The 22,104-nt window shown below is 34.4% G+C and overlaps 3 protein-coding genes and 1 non-coding gene across 4 annotated transcripts; 1 reads left to right on the top strand and 3 right to left on the bottom strand.

Annotated features, from left to right (window-relative positions):
• Window positions 1–42: 42 nt before the first annotated feature.
• On the bottom strand, window positions 43–678 carry LOC113866882. Its single transcript, XM_027501680.1, has one exon. The coding sequence runs from the start codon at window positions 676–678 to the stop codon at window positions 43–45; it is 636 nt and encodes a 211-aa protein (XP_027357481.1).
• A 4,439-nt stretch (window positions 679–5,117) lies between these two features.
• Window positions 5,118–5,224, bottom strand: LOC113868251. Its single transcript, XR_003505272.1, has one exon. It is a non-coding gene; the product is annotated as a small nucleolar RNA R71 (small nucleolar RNA).
• A 982-nt stretch (window positions 5,225–6,206) lies between these two features.
• On the top strand, window positions 6,207–6,937 carry LOC113866881. Its single transcript, XM_027501679.1, has 2 exons — window positions 6,207–6,722; window positions 6,803–6,937. The coding sequence occupies exons 1-2, from the start codon at window positions 6,207–6,209 to the stop codon at window positions 6,935–6,937; spliced, it is 651 nt and encodes a 216-aa protein (XP_027357480.1).
• A 3,797-nt stretch (window positions 6,938–10,734) lies between these two features.
• Window positions 10,735–12,036, bottom strand: LOC113866880 (UPF0481 protein At3g47200-like). Its single transcript, XM_027501677.1, has one exon. It carries the CDS (start codon window positions 12,034–12,036, stop codon window positions 10,735–10,737), a length of 1,302 nt encoding a protein of 433 aa, XP_027357478.1.
• Window positions 12,037–22,104: the final 10,068 nt, after the last annotated feature.

Genomic DNA, 22,104 nt, shown 5'->3' with positions numbered 1-22,104 from the left:
AACGTGCCCCGACTTCCCACAGTTACTGCAAGTTATCCTCGACTATGGGCAGTCCTTCACCATGTGTGGCCCTCCACACCTGAAGCATTTAAGCGGTCCCCTAAAAGAACTCGTTCCAAAGCCACTCCCACTACTCCTCTCTTGAGAAGAAATCCCTCGAGACTGAGAGTTGTTTGAACCAGAGTACAGTCCCCTTGAGAACCTAAGGGGTCTTCTATCTTGCCTCACCGGACTAGTTCCCCTAGTGTCCACTGTCTTCCCCCTTGAGTTGGCTTCAAAGATTCTGCTTTTGCCCACCAGGGTGGGCAAGTCCGTCAGTTGAAACACACTGACTGCAGCTCGAATGTCTGGCCTCAATCCATGCTCAAACTGAGCACATAGATCTTCCTCTCCATCACCATGCTGATAATGAGGCCAGTACTTCATCAGTTCTTGGAACTTAGCCGTGTATTCTCCCATAGTCATGTTTTCTTGCTTCAGCTTAAGGAACTCCCTAGTTTTCTGCTTCCTCATATCTCGGGGAAAGTAGTTCCCTAGGAAAATGGTCTTGAATGTTTCCCATTGGATATAGCCATTTTCTTGTGGCGAGGTCTGACCGACAAACCTCCACCAGTCCTCAACCTCCCCACACAGCAAATAGGTGGCATAGGCAACCTTGTTCTCCTCACGACATCCCATTGCATTGAAGATCTTCTCCACATCAGTCACCCACCGTTAGGCTCCTTCGAGATTGAATCCACCCTTAAACCTAGGAGGATCATGCCTAGTGAAGGCAGATAACCCTCTATACTCAGCCAGCTTTTCGCCTTCATTGTGCACCATGGCTTCTAGAATCTGAGCCATACGTTCCATGAGGTCATTGGTGCCTCTAGCTCCTCTACCTCTACCTCTACCACTACCAGACATATTTAATCTAGCTACAACAAGTTAGCAATCACATTCCAGCATATTAGATCAATTTATACATTATAATTTAGGCAAACAAAACAATCAACACTTATCTTAGATGTTTCAACCTGATACCCAGTCCGGTTTGGATGAACTGCTCTGATACCAAAATTGTAACACCTTATTTTCAATATTCATTAAATAATAATTTTGCAATTTCAGGATAGTAAAAGTTCCATTTCAAATAAAGTTCTCAACCCATGGTTTCATCAAATAATTTAAAATAAGAAAAAAGGGTTACAATCTTCATCAAGCACTACTATAGGACCCTTTTTAAATACATTATTTTCAAATTTATATCCTAGTCCTATAGCAGTTCCATCCACCCCTTTCACTGAGTCCGATGCTGATCGTCTTGGTTACCTAAAAAATGAACGTAATGGTGAGTACTCTACACTACCAAAACACACAACTGGCTATAGAGTCTCACCTCTAAATCAAATTCAATACATTTATGCAGAAACAAACACAAACAACATTATCATTCAATATCAATGCACTCACGGCACCAACAACATTTCAAATTCAAAAATACAATTAAGAATAATCTCATGTGCATGCACGCTAACCACATCCATGGTGGCACTGTGATCACAGATTTTCACTATGAATGGTCACCGCTTACCCCCACCTCACGGATACCACATGGGCAGTCATGAGTCGCTCAGCAAAGATAGTGGTCAGAGGTCTAGTCAGGAATAGAGTGTGTAGCCCGTGGTGCACCCGCTCCACAGTTAATGTTACCACCACTCCCTCTTCTCCAAGGTATTTCTAAATTGTCCTCATCTTCCACACCCTCAGTGTATCGCTGAACCATTCATAGCACATTACAACGGCGCTAACATGCCCATACACACATACTCCATTCATGCATGCAGTAATCATGCTTACATACGGCACACAGCCTACAATTATCGTTCATATCACACGGCCCTTGGGCCCACATTCTCAAAATATTCATTCAAATATATGGCACAAGTGCCCATACCCATTCACAACACTCAGTATACATGCCCTCATTCTATCACACAACATTTACATACAATTCACATCCATCAACTTCGGGTCAACACATATAATGTTCACATATCACGGCACATGGCCTATATTACATTTCTTAGCAATTTCCTACCCACTAACTTAGCCACAACACAATATTCAGCAAAATAACACGAATTCGTGCACAAAAGAGTAGGATAGAGTCTCCCCTTACCTCGGATCGAAGACCCACACGCTTAATCCACCAAGAAGTGCTCCCCTTCACGGATTTCATCCTAAACACATGGAGAAACCCCATGAGAACCTAAGGAAACCCAAAAAATGAGAAAAAGGGATGAGAAACGGAACCCTAACCATTAAAACTCACCTCCAAGCATTCCCCACACAGATTCAACCTTCAATCAAGCTCCCGAATGACTTTGGAGACAATTAATCAGTGGAATAGGGCTTTGGGTCAAGAGGATTGAAGAGATTTGGGAGAAAATTTGAGAAATGAATCTCAAATCCCTAAACCCGCTTTTAAAACCCCTCAGATCGTGACACTCTCGCTACAGCGAGAAATTCTCGCTGCAGCGACGCCCTCTGTCAGCACAGCGAAAATTTCAGACAAAATTGCATCCTGGTTTCTGCAAAATCTCGCTACAGTGAGACCCTCTCACTACAGCGAGACTGCACCCAGAAATGCACCCCAAACTGTCACTCTCTCGCTACAGCGAAAAGGTGACAGTTTCAGTCCTTCCTCCCAGGGCCCTCTCGTTACAACGAAAATCCTCTCGCTGTAGCGAGAACAGCCCAGTATTACGCCCTGCACTTAGGCACTTAGTCCATTTCAGCCCTATCCAATCATGCATACACATATATATCAGCCCTATCCAATCATGCATACACATATATATTCACAGCATATATCTAAAAATACATACCTCGATATACTTAATACACATAACCATCATTATCAAGTGAATCAACGCACGTATATATATACATATATATGCATTTAGATTTATATAAATAACAATAATTAATATTACAAAAATTTGGGACATTACACCTTACCTTACAATGGATCTTAAGAACTAAGTTCTTCGTGTGCTCTAGAGAGAAACCTTATGTCTCGACCAAAATTACTATCCAAGGACTAAATTTCTTCTTAGATTTGAGTGAAATAAACGTTTAAGCTCAGATCCGAGGAAGATCCAGAGTTATTAGAGGTTTTTTTTAGGAAGGGAAAGGGAGAGAATGAAGAGGATGGAGAGGGAAAGATGATTTGGTTGAAAATCAAGTTTTTAGGACGAAAGTTCTTTAAATATCTCTCAAACTCATGACTTTCTCGCTACAGCAAAAACATCTGACATTATTCTTCCTTTGCTGGCTGTCATTCTAGCTATAGCAATAGATCCTTTCTACAGTGAGAAATTCTAGATACAGAGAGAATGTTGTTGGGTTATCCCTATCTACTTCTCGCTACAAAGAGAGGGCTCTAGCGAGACTGATTCTAGATGATTTGTCTTGCTACAACGAGATATCCTACAACTCACATCAATTAAACAACCCTCTTAATTTCAAACAATATGCACAAATAACCAATATAAATTGTAATAATAATAAATAACAAAATAACGGTGTTACAAGCTAAGTCTGTTTCATTTATAAAATAGAAAATTGCTAGGCATTTTAAAATTTTAATTTGTGAAAAAAAATATTTTAGAGAGTGTTCATGCATATGTAGACTGTTTGGTTTACACAACATACAAACTCAAGTTTTAACATGAAAGACAAATAATCAATTTTGATTTGTGATAAAAAATAAAAAAATTTGAACATTAGATATACAAATTTAAATTAAATGTAACAATAAATTAATTTTAGTTTGTAATAGAAAACTCTCAAAGACAAAAATTTTAAATTTTAAATTTTCAATTCATACTCATACTTTGGAAAACAGTTATATATCAACTACACTCTTATTTTGAATAGTGATTTATTAAAGCGATTTGAATCACTCCATGAAATTATGCAAAATTCTGTCGTGTATCCTGTATAGTATTGATAAATGCTTTCTATACTTGATCCTACATTGTAATTCATGAATGATAATTGAGAGTTTTAAGCTATTCATTGATAAAATTTACTATTATTAATTTTATTTTATTTATATTTCAGGAAAATGAATCAAGAAGTGAAAGCTTCAAAAGATATTGGGAATTAAAACACATAATGAAGTCAGAGATATACATGGGCAAGTACATGCCCGTGTATATGAGCGTGTATCTCACTGGTCGCGTCAATTGAAGTGTATCATCAAAACCAGAGATGTACATGGCCAAAGTACATGGCCGTGTACATGGCCGTGTACTTTTCAAGAAAGTTGTGAAGTGCAATTATTAGAGACCAGAGATGTACACGGCTAAAGTACATGGTCGTGTATATGAGCGTGTACTTTTATGGAAAGCTTTGAAGGGCGATCAAAGTACATGGCCATGTACTTTTAACGTGCGTCAGAATTTAAATTTCTGCGAGAAGATGAGCCCTTGGGCCACTCATATAAAAGGAAACTTGGCACAGAAACCTAAGAGAGATGGTTTTGAAAGGAAGAAAGACTCAGAGACGGCTGGAGGATGGGATTAAGCATTTTATTTCATCTCTTTTGTAATTTTAGTTTGAAGATGTTTAGGTTCTAATTTTCCTTTGAGTATCTAAACGTAATGAATCCTAATTGACCAAATTTTCTGGAATTCTTCTAATGCTATTTCATGTTCTTTTCTCTTAGGTTTAATTGAGTAGTATCAATTTTTTTCTACCTTGTTTTCTTGTTTGAATTTGAGTAAAATTCATCCATGAAATTAACATTGCTCAATTAAAAAGACTTGAATGTATTTCTAGAGATAGAAAGACGTGAGTTTTCTATATTAGGATTAACCCTAATTATGAAATTCATAATGAACTTAATGCAACCTAGGGGTATTAATTAAGGAAGAGATTCCGATTGATCAACTGACGGTTAGGAATCATTATCCTTGAGAAAGGTATTGATTTAAAGATCAATGGAGCTACTGATGATGCAATCCGCTTGAGGCTATTCCCATTTTCTCCCACGAGGATTTATTACTTCATGGGAGGCTATGGCAGAAAAATTCTTGGCGAAATATTTTCCTCCCGCTAAAAGTGCCAAGATGAGGAATGATATCTCTTCCTTCTATCAGTTGGAGATAGAGACGTTATACGATACGTGGGAGAGGTTTAAGGAATTGCTGTGGAAGTTCCTACATCATGGGATTCCTACCTGGCTTCAAGTGCAAACCTTCTACAATGGGTTAAACCCTGCCACAAGACAAATGATAGATGCTGCAGCTGGGGGAACTTTGAATAGCAAGACACCAAGGGCTGCACAATAACTGTTCGAAGAAATGGAAATGAACAACTATCAATGGAGCTCAACTCGATCCAAACCTGCGAATTCTGTGGGGATCTATAGTCTTGATGTAGTAACATCCTTGGCAATGCAAGTGGAAGCCTTAGGGAAGACGATTGATGGTCTATCTGTTAACCATCAAGTTGCTCCGGTAATGAGATGTGATATTTGCGGAGGAGGCCACCCTAATCATGAGTGTCGAGCTACTCAGGAAGAACATGCCAATGTGATAGGAAACATACCACCTTACCAAAATTATAATGGCATGAATAATCTGGGCTGGAGGAACTATGCAAACCAACCATGGAACAACAACCAACAATCAATGCGGAACAACACACTCACAGGATTTCAACAAGCTTCACATCCACCACTACCCCCAGCTGAAAAGAAGTCAAACCTTGAGGAGTTGATGACCAAATTCATTCAAACTTCAGATCCTCGGTTTCAATCCACTGAGACAGCACTAAGAAATCAACAAGCCTCTATCCATAATCTAGAAATTCAGTTGGGTCAAATTTCTAGACTCCTCTCAGAAAGACCTCAAGGAAGCTTGTCTGGCCATACTGAGACTAATCCTAGGGAATAGGTCAATGCAGTAACATTAAGGACTGACAGAACATTACAAGAGAAGGAGAAGCAAGAAAGAGAAAAAGATGCAGTTGAAGAGGAGGATAAATGTCAAGAGGAGACTGTGGAAAAACCCCTTGTAGTGAATGAATTCATACCCCCACTTCCCTACCCAGCAAGATTGAAGAAAGACAAGGATGATGAATAATTTGGTAAATTTCTGTCATTATTTCGTCAACTTCATATTAATTTACCGTTTGTTGATACCTTGGCACAGATGTCCAAGTACACCAAATTTCTGAAGGATCTACTATCCAACAAGAAGAAATTGGAGGAGTTGGCCACAGTAACTCTGAATGAAGAATGCTCAGCAATTCTGCAAAACAAGATGCTCAAAAAATTGAAGGATCCAGGAAGTTTTACTCTTTCTTGTCTCATTGGTAGATTGATAGTTGATAGGGCTTTAGCTGATTTAGGTGTTAGCATTAATTTGATGTCATATTCTGTTTTTAAGAAATTGGGTTTAGGGGAACCTAGGTCAACTAGGATGAGTATTCAACTAGCTGATAGGTCAATTAAATATCCTAGGGGTATCATTGAGGATGTGCTTGTAAAAGTGAACAAATTTATTTTTCCTGTTGATTTTGTGATTCTTGATATGGACGAGGACACTGATGTCCCCTTGATCTTAGGTCGTCCATTTTTAGCTACTGCAAGGGCTATAATTGATGTGAGGGATGGAAAGTTAATTTTGAGGGTTGGAGATGAAAGAGTCACTTTCAAAATTCCTGATGTAATAAAAAAGTCTTGAAACAAGATGATTCTTGCTACTTTATTAATGTAATTGAAGATTATGTTTCTGATTGTGCACAGGAATTCTTGATTTCAAACTCATTGAAAAGAAGCTTAGTTCATAATAGAGGAAAAGATGATATGAGCTTGGTAACTCAAGAACAGTGGTGTCATTTAGAAGCCACTAAGCCATTATGGAGAAAGAGAGACTTCTAAGTTTTGGAGTGGAAATCAGAGAAGCAACCTAACCCATCCATTAATGAACCACCAGATGAAAAATTGAAGGTCTACCATCATAAAAAAATCAAGGAAGGTAAACTATTTCAAAAAGGTGATTTAGTAATACTGTTGTATAACTCTCGCTTCAAATTATTCCCAGGTAAACTCAAATCCCGTTGGTCTGGACCGTTTACTGTGCATAAGGTATTTCCTTGTGGTATAATTGAATTAACACATCCAGAAAAAGGAAATTTTAACGTGAATGAACATAGGCTGAAACTGTACCAGGGGGGTCAACTGCAAACTTTTGCAAATGAGGAGTTTAAACTCCTCCATGTTGAATGTTGAATTACATTGAATAGTTTAGGTTAGGTAGGTTTAGTTTATTTTAATTTAGTTATTTATTTGCTCATTTATTTATATTTTTGAATAAGCGTCCTTTCCCCAGCATGAACCCCATCTCCTTCTGACCACTTTCTTAGTATAGATGATGAAGACTCAGATGATGCGCAGTTTAGTCTGCAATTAGGAGTCTTAGTTGTTGAATTTTTTTACTTATGTTATTTTTAGGATTTAAATTGCTTTTGTCTGTTTATTGCTTCTATTTCTTTATCGCATTATTTTGATCGTTCTACTCCTCTTGTCATTATGAACTGAGTTAAATCTCCTTATAAATCAATTTTAATCAGGTTTCCTCTCCAATTGAATTCCAGATTAGCTTTGCTTCCCGCGACTCTTTGCTTATTTATTTACTTTTCAGGGAAGTTTTAGTTGCACTTTAATTCTTATATTTGATTGAGGACAATGCAAATCTTATAATGTGGGGTGGATAATTATAGATGTTTGAACTGAATTGTTGTTTTATTCTCGAGCAATATTGAGTCAATTTTACTGTTGCATTAGAGATGATATTCCTGAAAATATAATAAATAAATAAACATCACACACAGTTATTTTGGTTATTCGAATTGTGTTTTTAATTGTTTCTCGATTGAAGTATCATTAGACTTTTCTGAATTGAGGACCTTGAATCTATGCCAAATTGTTTAAAAGTGTTTGAAATTAATAAAACCAGGAAAATCTGAAAAAAAAAATTGGGGGCTCTGCTCAAAAATGAAAAAAAGGAGCATGCCATAGAAGCATATCTAGTTGAATGTGGATTGCAGGCAATGTCCGGATACCACATCCTAGAACCCCGAAATTGTTTGAGGTACCGATGTGGAAAGCAAGGGGTGGAATTTCCATTAATACCTTGTGCTAACTGGGATGGAGCATAAAATGCACCCTGTTAGTCGATCATGGCTCAAAGTGAAGAGAATTAAACAACACCTTGTGGAAGGATTCAAAGTTTTGAAGTGAATTTTAAGAGCCAATGGTAGAGAGGTCCTCATTCAGTTTTGTCTGAAGTTACAAAGGTTGAGAGCAAAAGAAGGCATAATTTGATGTTTAAGAATTACTGTCTCTCTAAAAAATTTGAAAAATAAAATAAAAATAACAAGAATAAAAAAAAATTTCAGGAATTTGATTCTTTGTTGTCAAATGTAAAATTGATCCATTTCTTTGCTTGGGGACAAGCAATCGTTCAAGTTCGGGAAAATTTGATAAATGCTTTCTATACTTGATCCTACATTGTAATTCATGAATGATAATTGAGAGTTTTAAGCTATTCATTGATAAAATTTACTATTATTAATTTTATTTTATTTATATTTCAGGAAAAAGAATCAAGAAGTGAAAGCTTCAAAAGATATTTGGAATTAAAACACATAATGAAGCCAGAGATATACACGGGCAAGTACATGCCCATGTATATGAGCGTGTATCTCACTGGTCGCGTCAATTGAAGTGTATCATCAAAACCAGAGATGTACACGGCCAAAGTACATGACCGTGTACATGGGCGTGTACTTTTCAAGAAAGCTGTGAAGTGTAATTATTAGAGACCAGAGATGTACACGGCCAAAGTACATGGCCGTGTACATGAGCGTGTACTTTTATGGAAAGCTTTAAATGGCGTCTTTTAGAAACCAGAGATTTACACGGCTAAAGTACATGGCCGTGTACTTTTAACGTGCGTCTTAATTTAAATTTCTGCGAGAAGATGAGCCCTTGGGCCACTCATATAAAAGGAAACTTGGCACAGAAACCTAAGAGAAACGGTTTTGAAGGGAAGAAAGACTCAGAGACGGCTGGAGGATGGGATTAAGCACTTTATTTCATCTCTTTTGTAATTTTAGTTTGAAGATGTTTAGGTTCTAATTTTCCTTTGAGTATCTAGACGTAATGAATCCTAATTGACTAAATTTTCTGGAATTCTTCTAATGCTATTTCATGTTCTTTTCTCTTAGGTTTAATTGAGTAGTATCAATTTTCTTCTATCTTGTTTTCTTGTTTGAATTTGAGTAAAATTCCTGCATGAAATTAACATTGCTCAATTAAAAAGACTTGAATGTATTTCTAGAGATAGAAAGACGTGAGTTTTCTGTATTAGGATTAACCCTAATTATGGAATTCGTAATGAACTTAATGCAACCTATGGGTATTAATTAAGGAAGAGATTCCGATTGATCAACTGAGGGTTAGGAATCATTATCCTTGAGAAAGGTATTGATTTAATTTAGAATTTCCTGCAGCGATAATGGTTTGAAACTAAGTAGTTGAAGAAGAATTTCAGTTATTTGGACACTTAGGAGGATTTACAGTCTATATACTTGCCTATTTCCCTTGAATACCTTTAGCCATAATTTTCTATAATTTATTTTCATAAGAATATCTGTTCCTTTTAATTTATTATTCTCTTACTTTTAGCAATTTCATCAACAAAATTTATTTTTCATATTTATTAACAATTATGCAATTAAGGAAGAAATTCTTAATAACAGTCTCTGTGAATACGATACTTAGTACTCTATTCTTCATAATATTACTCTGACAATGGGTACATTTGTCCAGTAATTCAATTTTTACACACCAAGTATAGGAAAAATATTAAGCAGGTAATCATCCATATCATTAGAAGACCCGTGTTAAGAAATTTTTGGGCGTAGGCAAAATGTACAACTAAAGTCTAATTTGATATTTATAAAAATTTAGCAACTTAAATTTAAAATAAGTAAAGTTAATTAAAGGTATTAAAAAAATTTAGGGCTTTAAATGGCTTCGGGTCTTAGCAATTGTTTCTGTAACACTACACGACCTAATCATTTATAGAATTGCATCACATATAAAAAATTAAAATCCACACCCACATATGGTTTTTTTTTTTTTAATCTCATTCATGCAAAAAATAAAAAATAAAAAATCTCTACCCAGAATTAAGCGGCGGAGTTATGAGTTTCGCCCTCTAAGATTCATATATAACAAGATTCATATATAACTATTTCTCAATTTATAATTTGTCCATCTCCTAAAAAAAACTTTTCCTTTTTGACCCCTTGTCTTCTTTAAAACCAAACAACTACTACTAGGATTAAATTAAACTCGTCTTGTAACGATGGTAGTTAAATTGTTGAGCCATTCTTAACTTTAACTTTGACTTTTCTCGTACAAAAATACATTGTGACAATATGTGATAATTTTGGCCACCTATGTCCCTAAGATACAAGTGCCAAGATCCAAGTCTTCTCCTCAACTAGTTTTATCTCTCTTTTTTTCTTTTATCTTTTCTTCCTTTTTACCTTTGTGAAATTAATGATTCTGACAGTAAGAAAGCTACTAATTGGTGATAAAAAAGTATTACAAGTGATATAGCAATGAAGTTAATAAAAATTGGTATACTACATAATCACTTTACCTTAAAATAGTTGGACGACTGAACATATAGTCTGAATCAAGGTAAGCAAAAGTAGCACAATTGCAGCAATGGTAGATGCTATTTTCCAAGGAGTGTTGAAGTACTCATGTACAAAAATAGCCTTGTATTTGTTGAGAGGATTTTCATAGAAATTATTTAAGTCATTGCAGAGAGAGAAATACTTGGAATTGAAACATGGCATGAAAACATTTGAGCCTAGACTGTTAACCATTGTAGCTACTGCATTAGCGTCACCCATCCAATTCATAATAATTTTCTTATCAACTAGTATGTCCACATCTTTTCCAGTATTGATAAGAAAATCTAGAATCTTTATGTACTGAATAATGATGGGTGAATGTAGAACGTGACAATGCTCAAATGCCAGTATGTTCCTAAAGTATATTTCTGTGTCATCGTGTACACCAAAGGTTGGCATTGTCAATACACCCTCATAATAGTTTAAGTCAACTAAGCAATTGCTTGGGCTAGCCTCGAGCTTAATACCTGCCTCTAATAGTTGGCTTGCACTGTAAAGATGTTTAATTACAGCTGATTTTCTTGGTGCCCCAAGATCAAATGATGATGGTATTAAAAAAGTTCTTAGAAGATCAGTGAAGTGTTTCGGACTCACTCTTGGACACACTCTTCCAGGATTTATGTTTTGTCGGTTGAATTCACTAAAATAGTAGAAACTAATCTCAAGAAAAGAGGGAAATTCATTTTGCATACCAGCAAGGTTGTAAATGTCTTCAAGAACAAAGAAAGGAAGTTGATTTTCTAGTAATATCAAGTCATGCTCAATATCAATTAGCAGCCAATGTTTTTGCAACAAAGGGTCCTTCTCCTTCCAACCATTTTCTTGATAAAATCTAAGAAAATGCTCAATTATGAAGCAAGCATCAATTAGAATCATTTGTAAGAAATCATCGCTATTAAAGTCAATAGGTCCTGCATAGCAGCTTTGAATTTTGTGTTCCAACTCCTTAAGTTTGACAATAAAATTATTCAAATGTAACTTGGTTCGAATTAGAAATCCTTTGAGATATTTCAATTTAAGCTCTTCCATTGGCTTCAAAATTTTGTCTTCTCTACCAAAGTCACGTTTTTTGTGAAAAGGACCAATGGAAACAATTCGAGGTGTGTAGGCTTTTGGATTACTTACACGCAATGTTTGAGGTACTTTATAAATACATTGTTCATTGAGTCCAGAGTCTTCTGGAAGAACCAGTCCTTCAAGCATCTTACTCAATTTTGTCACCAAATTTTGTTCACTCAGTGAATCACTTCGTTGTCCTCCCATTTCGTTAAATTTTTTCAAGCTTGGTGACTGATAGTAATAGATAACCAATATGATATAGTTAGATCCAATGAAATATTTGCAAATTTCATCTAAATTTCCCACCTTATAGAATAATGAAGCAAATATGACATTAATATAATATGATATATGTTCGATGTAATAAATTTTAAAAATTATAAGGTGTGCCGCATTAGGATATAAAACACATAAAATTAATGTAAAACTAGCATAGAAAAGTAAAATACACTGTATTTTCTTATGTATGCTTTAGGCTACAATCACTTCAGGGAAACGCATGATAATTAAAAAGAAACTGGACGAACATAGAAATGAAAAAAAAAAAAAAAAACAGTTCTCAACATTTTGCCAAGAATAAATTTTACTTTTTACCTCATTTTTATGATACGGTATCCAACCTATCATGAGTTTGAATTTCGTCGATTTTTATATGAATAGAAATTAAGTTTTTTATACTATATATTAAATAATATTTACTTTTATATTATAATTTATTTGCAACAACTTATCAACTTAAAATTATAAAATTTAATGAAATATGTTGTTTCTTTTTTTTTTTTTTTTTTTTTTTGTCTTTGGAATAGTGTTTGGTTATGGTTAGAGGCAACGCTTTGGACCAGGGTCTTTTATAAAAGTCAAGAGCAGCAGAGAAATTCGAATGCAATAACTAATAGGGACTACTGTAGTGTGGTGCGGGTTAAGTGAACTTGATAAAATTCCAATGCCTGATACAGCAGAGAAGTTCAGAACATGAATTCAAAAATAGTAGAATCAATCTTGCTAAGCCCACAAGAAAAACAGTAAAGAACACAATATATAGCAGCATGAAAATACACGTTAAAAGTAGTCTAAAAGGTGATGTGAAAACTTACTTGATTAGAACTTGAAAGCACACGGCAATAACCTCTTTCAAAGACTCTTCTCAATCTGAACTTTCTGGTTCCTTCTTGCCATTTCTCTGCATGCTCTCTCTGTTCTCTTGTCCCTGTTTGCTCCTCTTTTATATGTGCCTTAATTTTTATTTTATTTTATTCTTGCTGTTTATGCTTGCTTCTTATACCCTCCATTCTTTACGTGTTCTCCACTTCTCTTAAATTGTGATGCCTTTTATTTTATCTAAATCAAATTCTCTAACCAGTAATTTTTATTCGCAATCAAATTTTCCGTCACTAGCGAAAACACATGTTAAATATTTTTATCAATCCATTTTAGACATTCAGTAATGTGTCGTGAGTGTCGTAAAAAAATCATTTTAGTTGTGTAATTTAAGGGGAGATTTAGTATTTTCCATAGTGTTGTCAGAATATAATGGACTTTTGTAATGTATATTCCGATTTAAGTGAAGTGTAGATTTATAAATATTAAGGGCTTAAATTAAAAAGTAGTCTCTACATTTATTTATATTTTATTTTAGTTTTTGTAAACTATTTTTTATGGTTTTAATCCTAAAATTGTTAAAATAACTAAATTTGGTTCTTCCCTCTAACAGATATTACACAAAACAAATGAAATGTAGGCTTAAATATTAAAGTGATTCTTACATTTATTTGATTTTTATTTTTAGTCCTACATCTAAGGAGTGCTGGATCCTTATCCGCATTTTTGTTTAAGTCCTTACATTTATTTGCATTTTTGTTTTTAGTTCTTATTAACATTTTTTTAGTTCTTTTTCACCTTTTTCTACAACTTCTTTTTGTTGAAATAATGTGTTCTAGTTCACCACCTCTTAGTTTAGTGAACTAAAGAGAAAATGATAAACGTATTGGGGATGTTCATTTTACAAGTTGCATGCAAGAAAAAATTAAAGACCAATTACACTCTTATTAATTATCATTATATAGATTAAATATGATGAAACTAATCTAAATAAATTGAATCTTTATTTATGTGATAGTTTTGACTCTGCGTAAGAAAAAGGAACAATAAGAGAAGAAATTGAATACCGTTGTTTGTCATAACATATAGCATAGCTTATATGATGATTCATTAGAACGTGGATAAATGTGAAAGATAAAATGGGAGAAAAAGTTATACAATTTGTCTCCGCTTCGTCTAAATCATCAATATCTTTTCTTATTTTCAATTTTTTAGAAGCATACTTTAAAAATATATTCCAATATATATACAAAACACCTAAAGGTATCTCCTCCTAAAGGATATCATTTTGTCATATATAGATAAGAAATGAGAATTTTCATATTTATACGTAGAGAACTTTCTAAATGTGTCACTTAAAAATTGATGGAAGATATATACGTAGTTTACCACGATTGGTATTCCAAAAGTACTTTTATATACATATAAGCAAAGAGTATAATAGATCTTACTACTAGTAGGAAAATAAAAAAGAATATCGTATTTTGTTATGATTTCTATAGTAAAAATTTCACTGAATTTACTTTCACTATCTATAACAAATTTATAATAACAAACTCTCTCTCATTCTTAAATATATTATTTAATCTACTTTCAAAATTCCACTCAATCAGCTTAATTGGTCTTTGAGGGGTGGTCATTTTTATTTCCTAAAAATGTAAGTAAAGATGAATCACTAAAAGAGTTAAAATAATCAATTTATAAATTTTATAACAAACAAAACACAATAATAAATATATCAGCAATATCATCACGCATACACTAAAATCACACAATGCAATATATCCTTCTTTCACGTACAATTCTTTGCCCAATGTGATTGTATTCTTTCAATACTTTATAATATTTCTTGAGCCCTTAACACAATTAATCATGACTCTTGGATCCTGGAGGTCTTACATATGTATGGATAGTCGATGGTTAGCCGTTGTAACACAGATACAACATATGCAATGCTCAATCCTTTAGCATAAGTATAGTCAGAAGTTTGGTAAAAAAATGAGTGTGAGGCCATGTGATGTTTTCACTTTCATTAATTTATGCACAACCATGTCTAAAAGCATTCATAACTTGCATTTTCTCCAAATTTTTAGAAGTCCCCATTTCCTATACTCTCAATATATCTCTGTAACTATTCGCACTAATTTTTTTATCATTTATTCCTCATCATTTGACTCATCATAGTGGAATCTCACCACTCTCATCATACATTAAACAAGTTATGCCGCATGTCAGATACCTAGCTTTGGACTCAACTCAAAATGCATATTTTAATAAATCATATTTCAGTCATTTAATATATAATAAAACATGTATTATATAGTTCATCAACTTAAAGAATCTATTTTAAAAAATAGAATTTCTAAATTAAATAGCATGTAAACACTTACAAAAGCAAAAAGTATATATGAAAATTGATGAATCCATTTTTTTACTAATATTTTAGCATAGTTCTAACCCATTTGATAAGGAAAATATATGAGAAAAGCAAAAAAACTCAGAAAAATAGAATGATTGAAAGTTTTATCTCAATTTATAGTTATTTTAGCATTGGTGAGATTTTTTGCTTAGAAATTAAGAATTTAATCTTATTTTGTAAGAATAATCTGAGCAAGGTTCATAGAAATGGAAGATCAATGAAAAGGAAGAAGAAGAGTAGTAATTTTGGACTCAAGACATAAGAATTCTGGAATGCAAGCTGGGCGTGGTCACTCTTACCAACGAAAGTGAGTGTTCCAGAGAGTTCCTCAGAAGAACATGTTGTGCATTAACACTCTTGTTGGCGAAAGTGAGTGCTTCAGAGAGTTTCTCAGAAATCTCAGACTTAGCGAGCTCTGCATTACCACTCTTACCAGCGAAAGTGAGTGTTCCAGAGAAGGCAAAAATTCAGCAAGCTCTGGGTTACCACTTTTACTAGTGAAAGTGGATGTTCCAGAGAGGAGTGTATCAAGGCAAGTTGTGCATGGTCACTCTTGCTCTCGAAAGTGACCACGCGCAACCACTCGACCTCCTGCGTTGCAACTCTTAGCAGGGAAAGTGATAATTTTAGTTTCTAGAAACCAGATGAGCCTCTGCGTGGCCACTCTTATCAGCAAGAGTGATATAATGCACAGAATCGAGATTTCTATAAATACCCGTTTAAAGCTAAGAACTCGAGGTCTTTTGCTCATTTTCTATTTTTCACTTCATTTCTTTGTTGAGAGAGAGTCAGAGAGAGGATTGGGGATGAACATTAAGCTCCAAGAAGAGGGATCGGATTGGGTATTGTTGAAGATGGATCTTCTGCGTTCTTCTCCTTCTTCTTCTTCTTCTTTCTCTTTCTCTGTTACAATGTTTGCTTAATTCTTCGTTGTTAGGAGTTTATGGACCTTGAATTGATATATTAATTCAATTTTTTCTTCTGAACTTTGAGTTCTTGGATTAATTGAGTTGTTAATTCTGCTTTCTATGTGATCTTTGAATGGAAATTCAATTGATTAATAACAAAGGAACTTTTACCAATGGAAATTGGAATTGATTCTCAGATCTGAATTAACTACCAGAATTGGGGATTTCTTAGGGATAAGTGAGCCCGAGTGTCACGCTCGGACAAATTATTAAAAATCGAATTACATAAACATTATGTAGTATGAGGTGCAATCCGAGTCGTCTTCCAATGATGATAATGTTATACGATTATAAATTTAGATGGGGTTTGATTTATAAAATAATGCTGATTAGAATAAAAAGTTAACAAAAATTTAAAAACTCTAATCCAAGAATTTAGAAGAACTACGACCACTCTATCACCGGATTCCAAGAAGATGCATCAACCAATAAATTAGTGATTAACATTAAATTCGAATGAAACCTCAATTCAAATTAAGCATTCACACAAGAACCCTCATGCATTCGATTAACACACAATTCGCTCAAAGTTCAGAAACCTCTAGAACCTAATCGATTTGTGTTAATTTAATTCACCAATACCATTAATCTTAGATCTCAAACCTGAAAATCTAATTCACACTCCCTCAAGAATTAATTACATACATCAACCGAATAATATATAATCAAACAACTGCACAATTATCAATCCAAACGAAGAACTTCAATTCGAAATCATAATTAGCAAAAGGAGAAAGAAGGAAGAGATGAAACCGAATTTGTTGTTGAATAAATTGTGAAACCGATCCTCAAAAGTGTCTCAATCCTTTTTCAATCTTTGGACTAGATGAAAGTCTAAGCCTCCATTAGTGGAGGAAAATGAAAAGTAAAAATGGAAGAGAAAAAGAAGAAGAAAACAAAAAACCCTAAAACATAAACATAATCTAACCTAACGTCCCCGTCGTAACCTGCTGCCTTAATTTAAATACAGGCTCCTAAGGGTCAAAACGTAAAACCTAATTAATAATTATTCAATTACATTAATCCTCTACTCAATAGCTGTCTTTGGAATCCTTATTTGTTCAAATTCGAATTCTGGAGGGAAAGTTATGCTTGTAATTGCTGCTCAGCATCCATGTTGAATCCGAGAAGATATTGTGTGGCACTTTTGGCCGTGAAGATCTGTCCGTTTCGATTTGTAATATGAAGATAAATTGTAGCCCTAGATGTTAGCTTCAAAACGCAACTAGAATGGACTTAAACGGACATCTGTGGACTGATATATGGCCCAAATACTGCACCAAGGTCAGAAACCGCGATTATAGCGTTCCAAATTTTTCCAGGCTCAGTTTTAGCTTCTTATCATCAGAATTGATTTCTGACCTCTTCATAGGAATTGTGCGACTTTCTCTAAGCTTTCCTACAAATCAAGAATCACAATGAAATAAGTTCTACAACTCAAGATATGGTCCAGAAACCAATACAGTATCAGAATTTGCCAAATACTGGAAAAATTAAATAAAGCCCAAATAAAATTCAAACATCATAAAATGATCCAATTCAAACCAATTAGGCACAAAAGAGGATTAATGAGCTAGGAATGAGAGGAAATAAGGTTATAAAAATCCAATTGATCAAATTGCCCTACACTTAGCTCTTGCATGTCCTCATATAAGACACAATCAAGAAAATATAAACAAGTAACCTAAAAAATCATAGAATAATCAAAATAAATAAATTCTCCAATGAATCCTTAGAAGTGCTAAACTTAGAGACACAAGATCAAATAAAGTATCAAGAGTTCTATAACAATCAAACATCCAACTCCCAACCTCTCAAAAATGCAAGCCAAGCAATATCATTCAAAGTGTATAGATCAAGCATGAAAGATCTCACAAGATGGGGTATATAACTCAACTCTCAAGTGTATGGTTCGAAGTGTTTCACTTAAGTCACCTCAAAAGACAATGCATTACCATAAGCTTGTTAATCTTCTACTTCCCCACTACTTACAATCATATGCAAACACAAATCAAGAGGGCTTTATTCAATGGTTGTAATGGGGCTAATGTAAGGGTTAGGAAAATATGAGGATATGACAAGATACAACGAAGAGAATAAGAATAACATTGGTCCTTAGACAAATCAAGCCATAACACACATTTACTTTCCTTGGACTTTCTTTTCCCTTTATAAAAAATTCTCATTTTCTTTGTAAATTTTTATTATTATTATTTATTTTTTTCTCTCTTTTTTTCTTTTTCTTCATTTTTTTTTCTCTTCTTGCATTCTTTCCAAACCCCCATACTTGAAATGCAATAACATTAATGAAACCAATGCACTCCCTATTCCCTAAGGTTAGGTATAACATGATTTTCTACTTAAAGCTTATAATGTGCTAGAAGCCAAAGAATGGTCAATAAGGCTCAAAGGGGCTAAACAAAGGGCAAAATGCAAGGTAAGCTATATGACCAAGTAGGTACAAATTTGAAAGAAATGCCTCTATCATGTTCATAATTGCATATGAAAATTGTAGCCTTAAAGAAGAATTAAAACAAGTTCTAGAATGACAAAATATAAGAGGGACAATACACAAGAAAGAAAAGAATGGCATGAATTTCAACCATCCAAAAATAAGGTTCAAAAGCTCACAAAGGTAAAGTCTAACATACTCAATCATACAAATCAAAATCAATCACCCAATTCACAAATATCAAGAGGAAGAAGCAAAAATGAAATCATGTAGGAACTCTATCCTCCTTAATGACTAATGTCTTAACTAAACAACTTCCAATTCAACAAAGGAAAACAAAACAAAAACAATGCTAAAAAAATAAAAAATATTTATTTATTTATTTTTTATCAATAACCTATCATTCTCCCTCCCACACTTCAATTTTACATTGTCCTCAATGTAATGTATAATGGAAATGTAAGTAAAATATAGTAAGGAAAGGAAGAGGGGAACTCCCTAATCAAGCATAAGTGGCCGCTAGTAAGCGAACCTCCTCAGTGGTCTCTAAGGGTACGTCCTCATGAAATGGCTTCAAGCGGTGGCCATTCACTATGAGTACTTTATCCGTTCCAGGCTCCAAAATCTGCACAGCACCATAGGAAAAAATCTTAGTCACGATATAAGGATCAAGCCACCTAGAATGAAGCTTACCAGAAAAGAACTTGAGGCGAGAAACTCAAATGCAAGAACATTATTGAATGCAAAAAATAAATTGAAAACTTCTAAAAGAAAAAATAAAATAAAATTGTGAGTTGTATCCCTAGATATTCCTCCTTTTTCTCATAAATTTGCAGCACTTCATTTATTTGGGAACATGGAAGAAATAGCCGCGGAGGAATTTCCAGCTGCTTCATGAACTTAATAAGCTTCTCTTCATGCTCTTCTTTTCCTTGATGTGCAGAACATCGTGTCTTGCTGCTGTACCTAGGCTGCTCCCTTGAATATACAATGATGTAATATTTATATTTCAACTGCTCAGGAAATGGCTTTAACTCAGATGCAGGGGGCAACTTTAGAGAAGGAGGCATTGTAAAAATTGGAGCTGAATCTGTCGTGTATGCATCATGATTTACTTTTTCAGAATCTGTAATAGCTACATCAAAATCACCATAAACATATGTATCAATCTCAACACAGATGCTACATTTTACAGAATCATTACATGCATTGCAAGTAAAAGAATTAGGATAATTGGCTAGATTAGGATAATTAATACAATCTGAAAATTCAGAAAACTCAGCCAAATTATCATCAACTAAATCATTCAACAAATTATCATATAAAATCGAATGAAATGTAAGAGGAACAAATTGCTCAAAATTTTCTTCTGCCTCGGTAGAAGTGGCATTAGCAGTAGGAGAAAATTCTACACTTGCTGGGCTGCAATCACTTGCTGGAGCAGTAGCATTAAGATCTTCATCTATTGGTTGCTGCTCTTGCGAGTCTTGAATGGTCTTTCTTGAACTCAAAGTAACATTCTCTGGTTCAACAACTGGTTGTGCAGAGGACCTTGAGACTTCAGCTCGTTTACTATTGTTGCCAGCTGCCCAATCTGATTTTTCAAGTTTTGAATGAATGCTTCTGTTTTTATTTGGAAATTCAGATCATTAATTGCCATCTCCCTTATCAACTCTTCCAAGGAAGGCTCATTCTTGGAAGGTGCAACATTTTGTGGTGGGGGTTGATATTGTTGCTGCGTAAAATTCTCCCATCCCAAGTTTGGATGACTCATCCAACGTGCAGGCTCATACAATGTAGGAAAGAAATCAGTATGATGTTCACGTGAAGTACAAATTTCACACAACATTATAGCCATTTGTGACAATGTCAACTGCTCGATCAAAGAAACTAAATCATCTAGCTTGTTCTCTAGTCTTCTATGATCAGCCATATAAAAAGTTCTCTGAGCCATAATATCTAAATACGAATGAAAAGAAATAATTTATTTTTCTTTTCAAAATCCACCAACCGGTCTCCAACCTTTTGCCATTGCATAGATCTCTTCGAGCTAGATGAAATGCATATATTACAATAAGAAATCGGAGCTGTATGCAAAAAGTTATGCCACTTTTAAGTTTGGACAGGGATCTACACGTTTAGATACACGGCCGTGTACATGCCATGTACATTTCTGTGTGAGTTTTTTTTTTTTTTTCAGAATTTTTGGACAGCGATGTACATGGCCGTGTACTTTTTTCGATGAATGCAGAATGCAAAAGTGCAAAAACACAACACAAAATGTAGAGAATTGAATGATGTAATACTAAGCAAGGATAGATGACTACCTACTATGCTATTCAAAGGCTACTAAAACAGAATGCATATACACAATTACGCTAAATGAAAAATGCTAATTATGCAGAATCCTAATTCGATGAAAAATGCTAATTATGTAGAATCCTAATTCGATGAAAAACACTAATTATGCAAAATCCTAATTCGATGAAAAATGCTAATTATGCATAATCCTAATTAGATATAAAACACAACACAGAATATGCAATGCAATCACACTAACACAAAATTACATAATCAAATAACATCATCATCCCCAGCAATGGCGCCAAAATTTGATCGCGAGTGTCACGCTCGGACAAATTATTAAAAATTGAATTGCATAAAAATTATGTAGTATGAGGTGCAATCTGAGTCGTCTTCCAATGATGATAATGTTATACGATTATAATTTTAGATGGGGTTTGATTTATAAAATAATGCTAATTAGAATAAAAAGTTAACAAGAATTTAAAAACTCTAATCCAAGAATTTAGAAGAACTACGACTACTCTATCACTGGATTCCTAAGGGTCAAAACATAAAACCTAGTTAATAATTATTCAATTACATTAATCCTCTACTCAATAGCTGTCTTTGGAATCCTTGTTTGTTCAAATTCGAATTCTGGAGGGAAAGTTATGCTTGTAATTGCTGCTCAGCATCCATGCTGAATCTGAGAAGATATTGTGTGGAATTTTTGGCCATGAAGATCTGTCTGTTTCGATTTGTGATCTGAAGATAAATTGTAGCCCTAGATGTTAGCTTCAAAACGCAATTGGAATGGGCTTAAACAGACATCTGTGGACTGATATATGGCCCAAATATTGCACCAAGGTCAGAAACGGCGACTGTAGCGTTCCAAATTTTTCCACACTCAGTTTCAGCTTCTTATCATCAGAATTGGTTTCTGACCTCTACATAAGAATTATGCGCCTTTCTCTAAGCTTTCCTACAAATAAAGAATCACAATGAAATGAGTTTTACAACTCAAGATATGGTCCAGAAACCAAAATAGT

The sequence above is a fragment of the Abrus precatorius genome, unplaced genomic scaffold (assembly GCF_003935025.1).
Source record: "Abrus precatorius isolate BTA unplaced genomic scaffold, Abrus_2018 Scaffold5, whole genome shotgun sequence".
NCBI classification, from domain to species: Eukaryota; Viridiplantae; Streptophyta; class Magnoliopsida; order Fabales; family Fabaceae; genus Abrus; species Abrus precatorius.
The sequence above is the reverse complement of the archived record's forward strand: the minus strand, read 5'-3'. Positions and strand labels throughout refer to the sequence as shown.

Coding starts and splice junctions, on each gene's coding strand:
- LOC113866882 (XM_027501680.1), bottom strand. CDS start 678: ATGGGATGTCGTGAGGAGAACAAGGTTGCCTATGCCACCTATTTGCTG.
- LOC113866881 (XM_027501679.1), top strand. CDS start 6,207: ATGTCCAAGTACACCAAATTTCTGAAGGATCTACTATCCAACAAGAAG. Junction 6,723..6,802: donor TCACTTTCAAAATTCCTGAT/GTAATAAAAAAG, acceptor GATTGTGCACAG/GAATTCTTGATTTCAAACTC.
- LOC113866880 (XM_027501677.1), bottom strand. CDS start 12,036: ATGGGAGGACAACGAAGTGATTCACTGAGTGAACAAAATTTGGTGACA.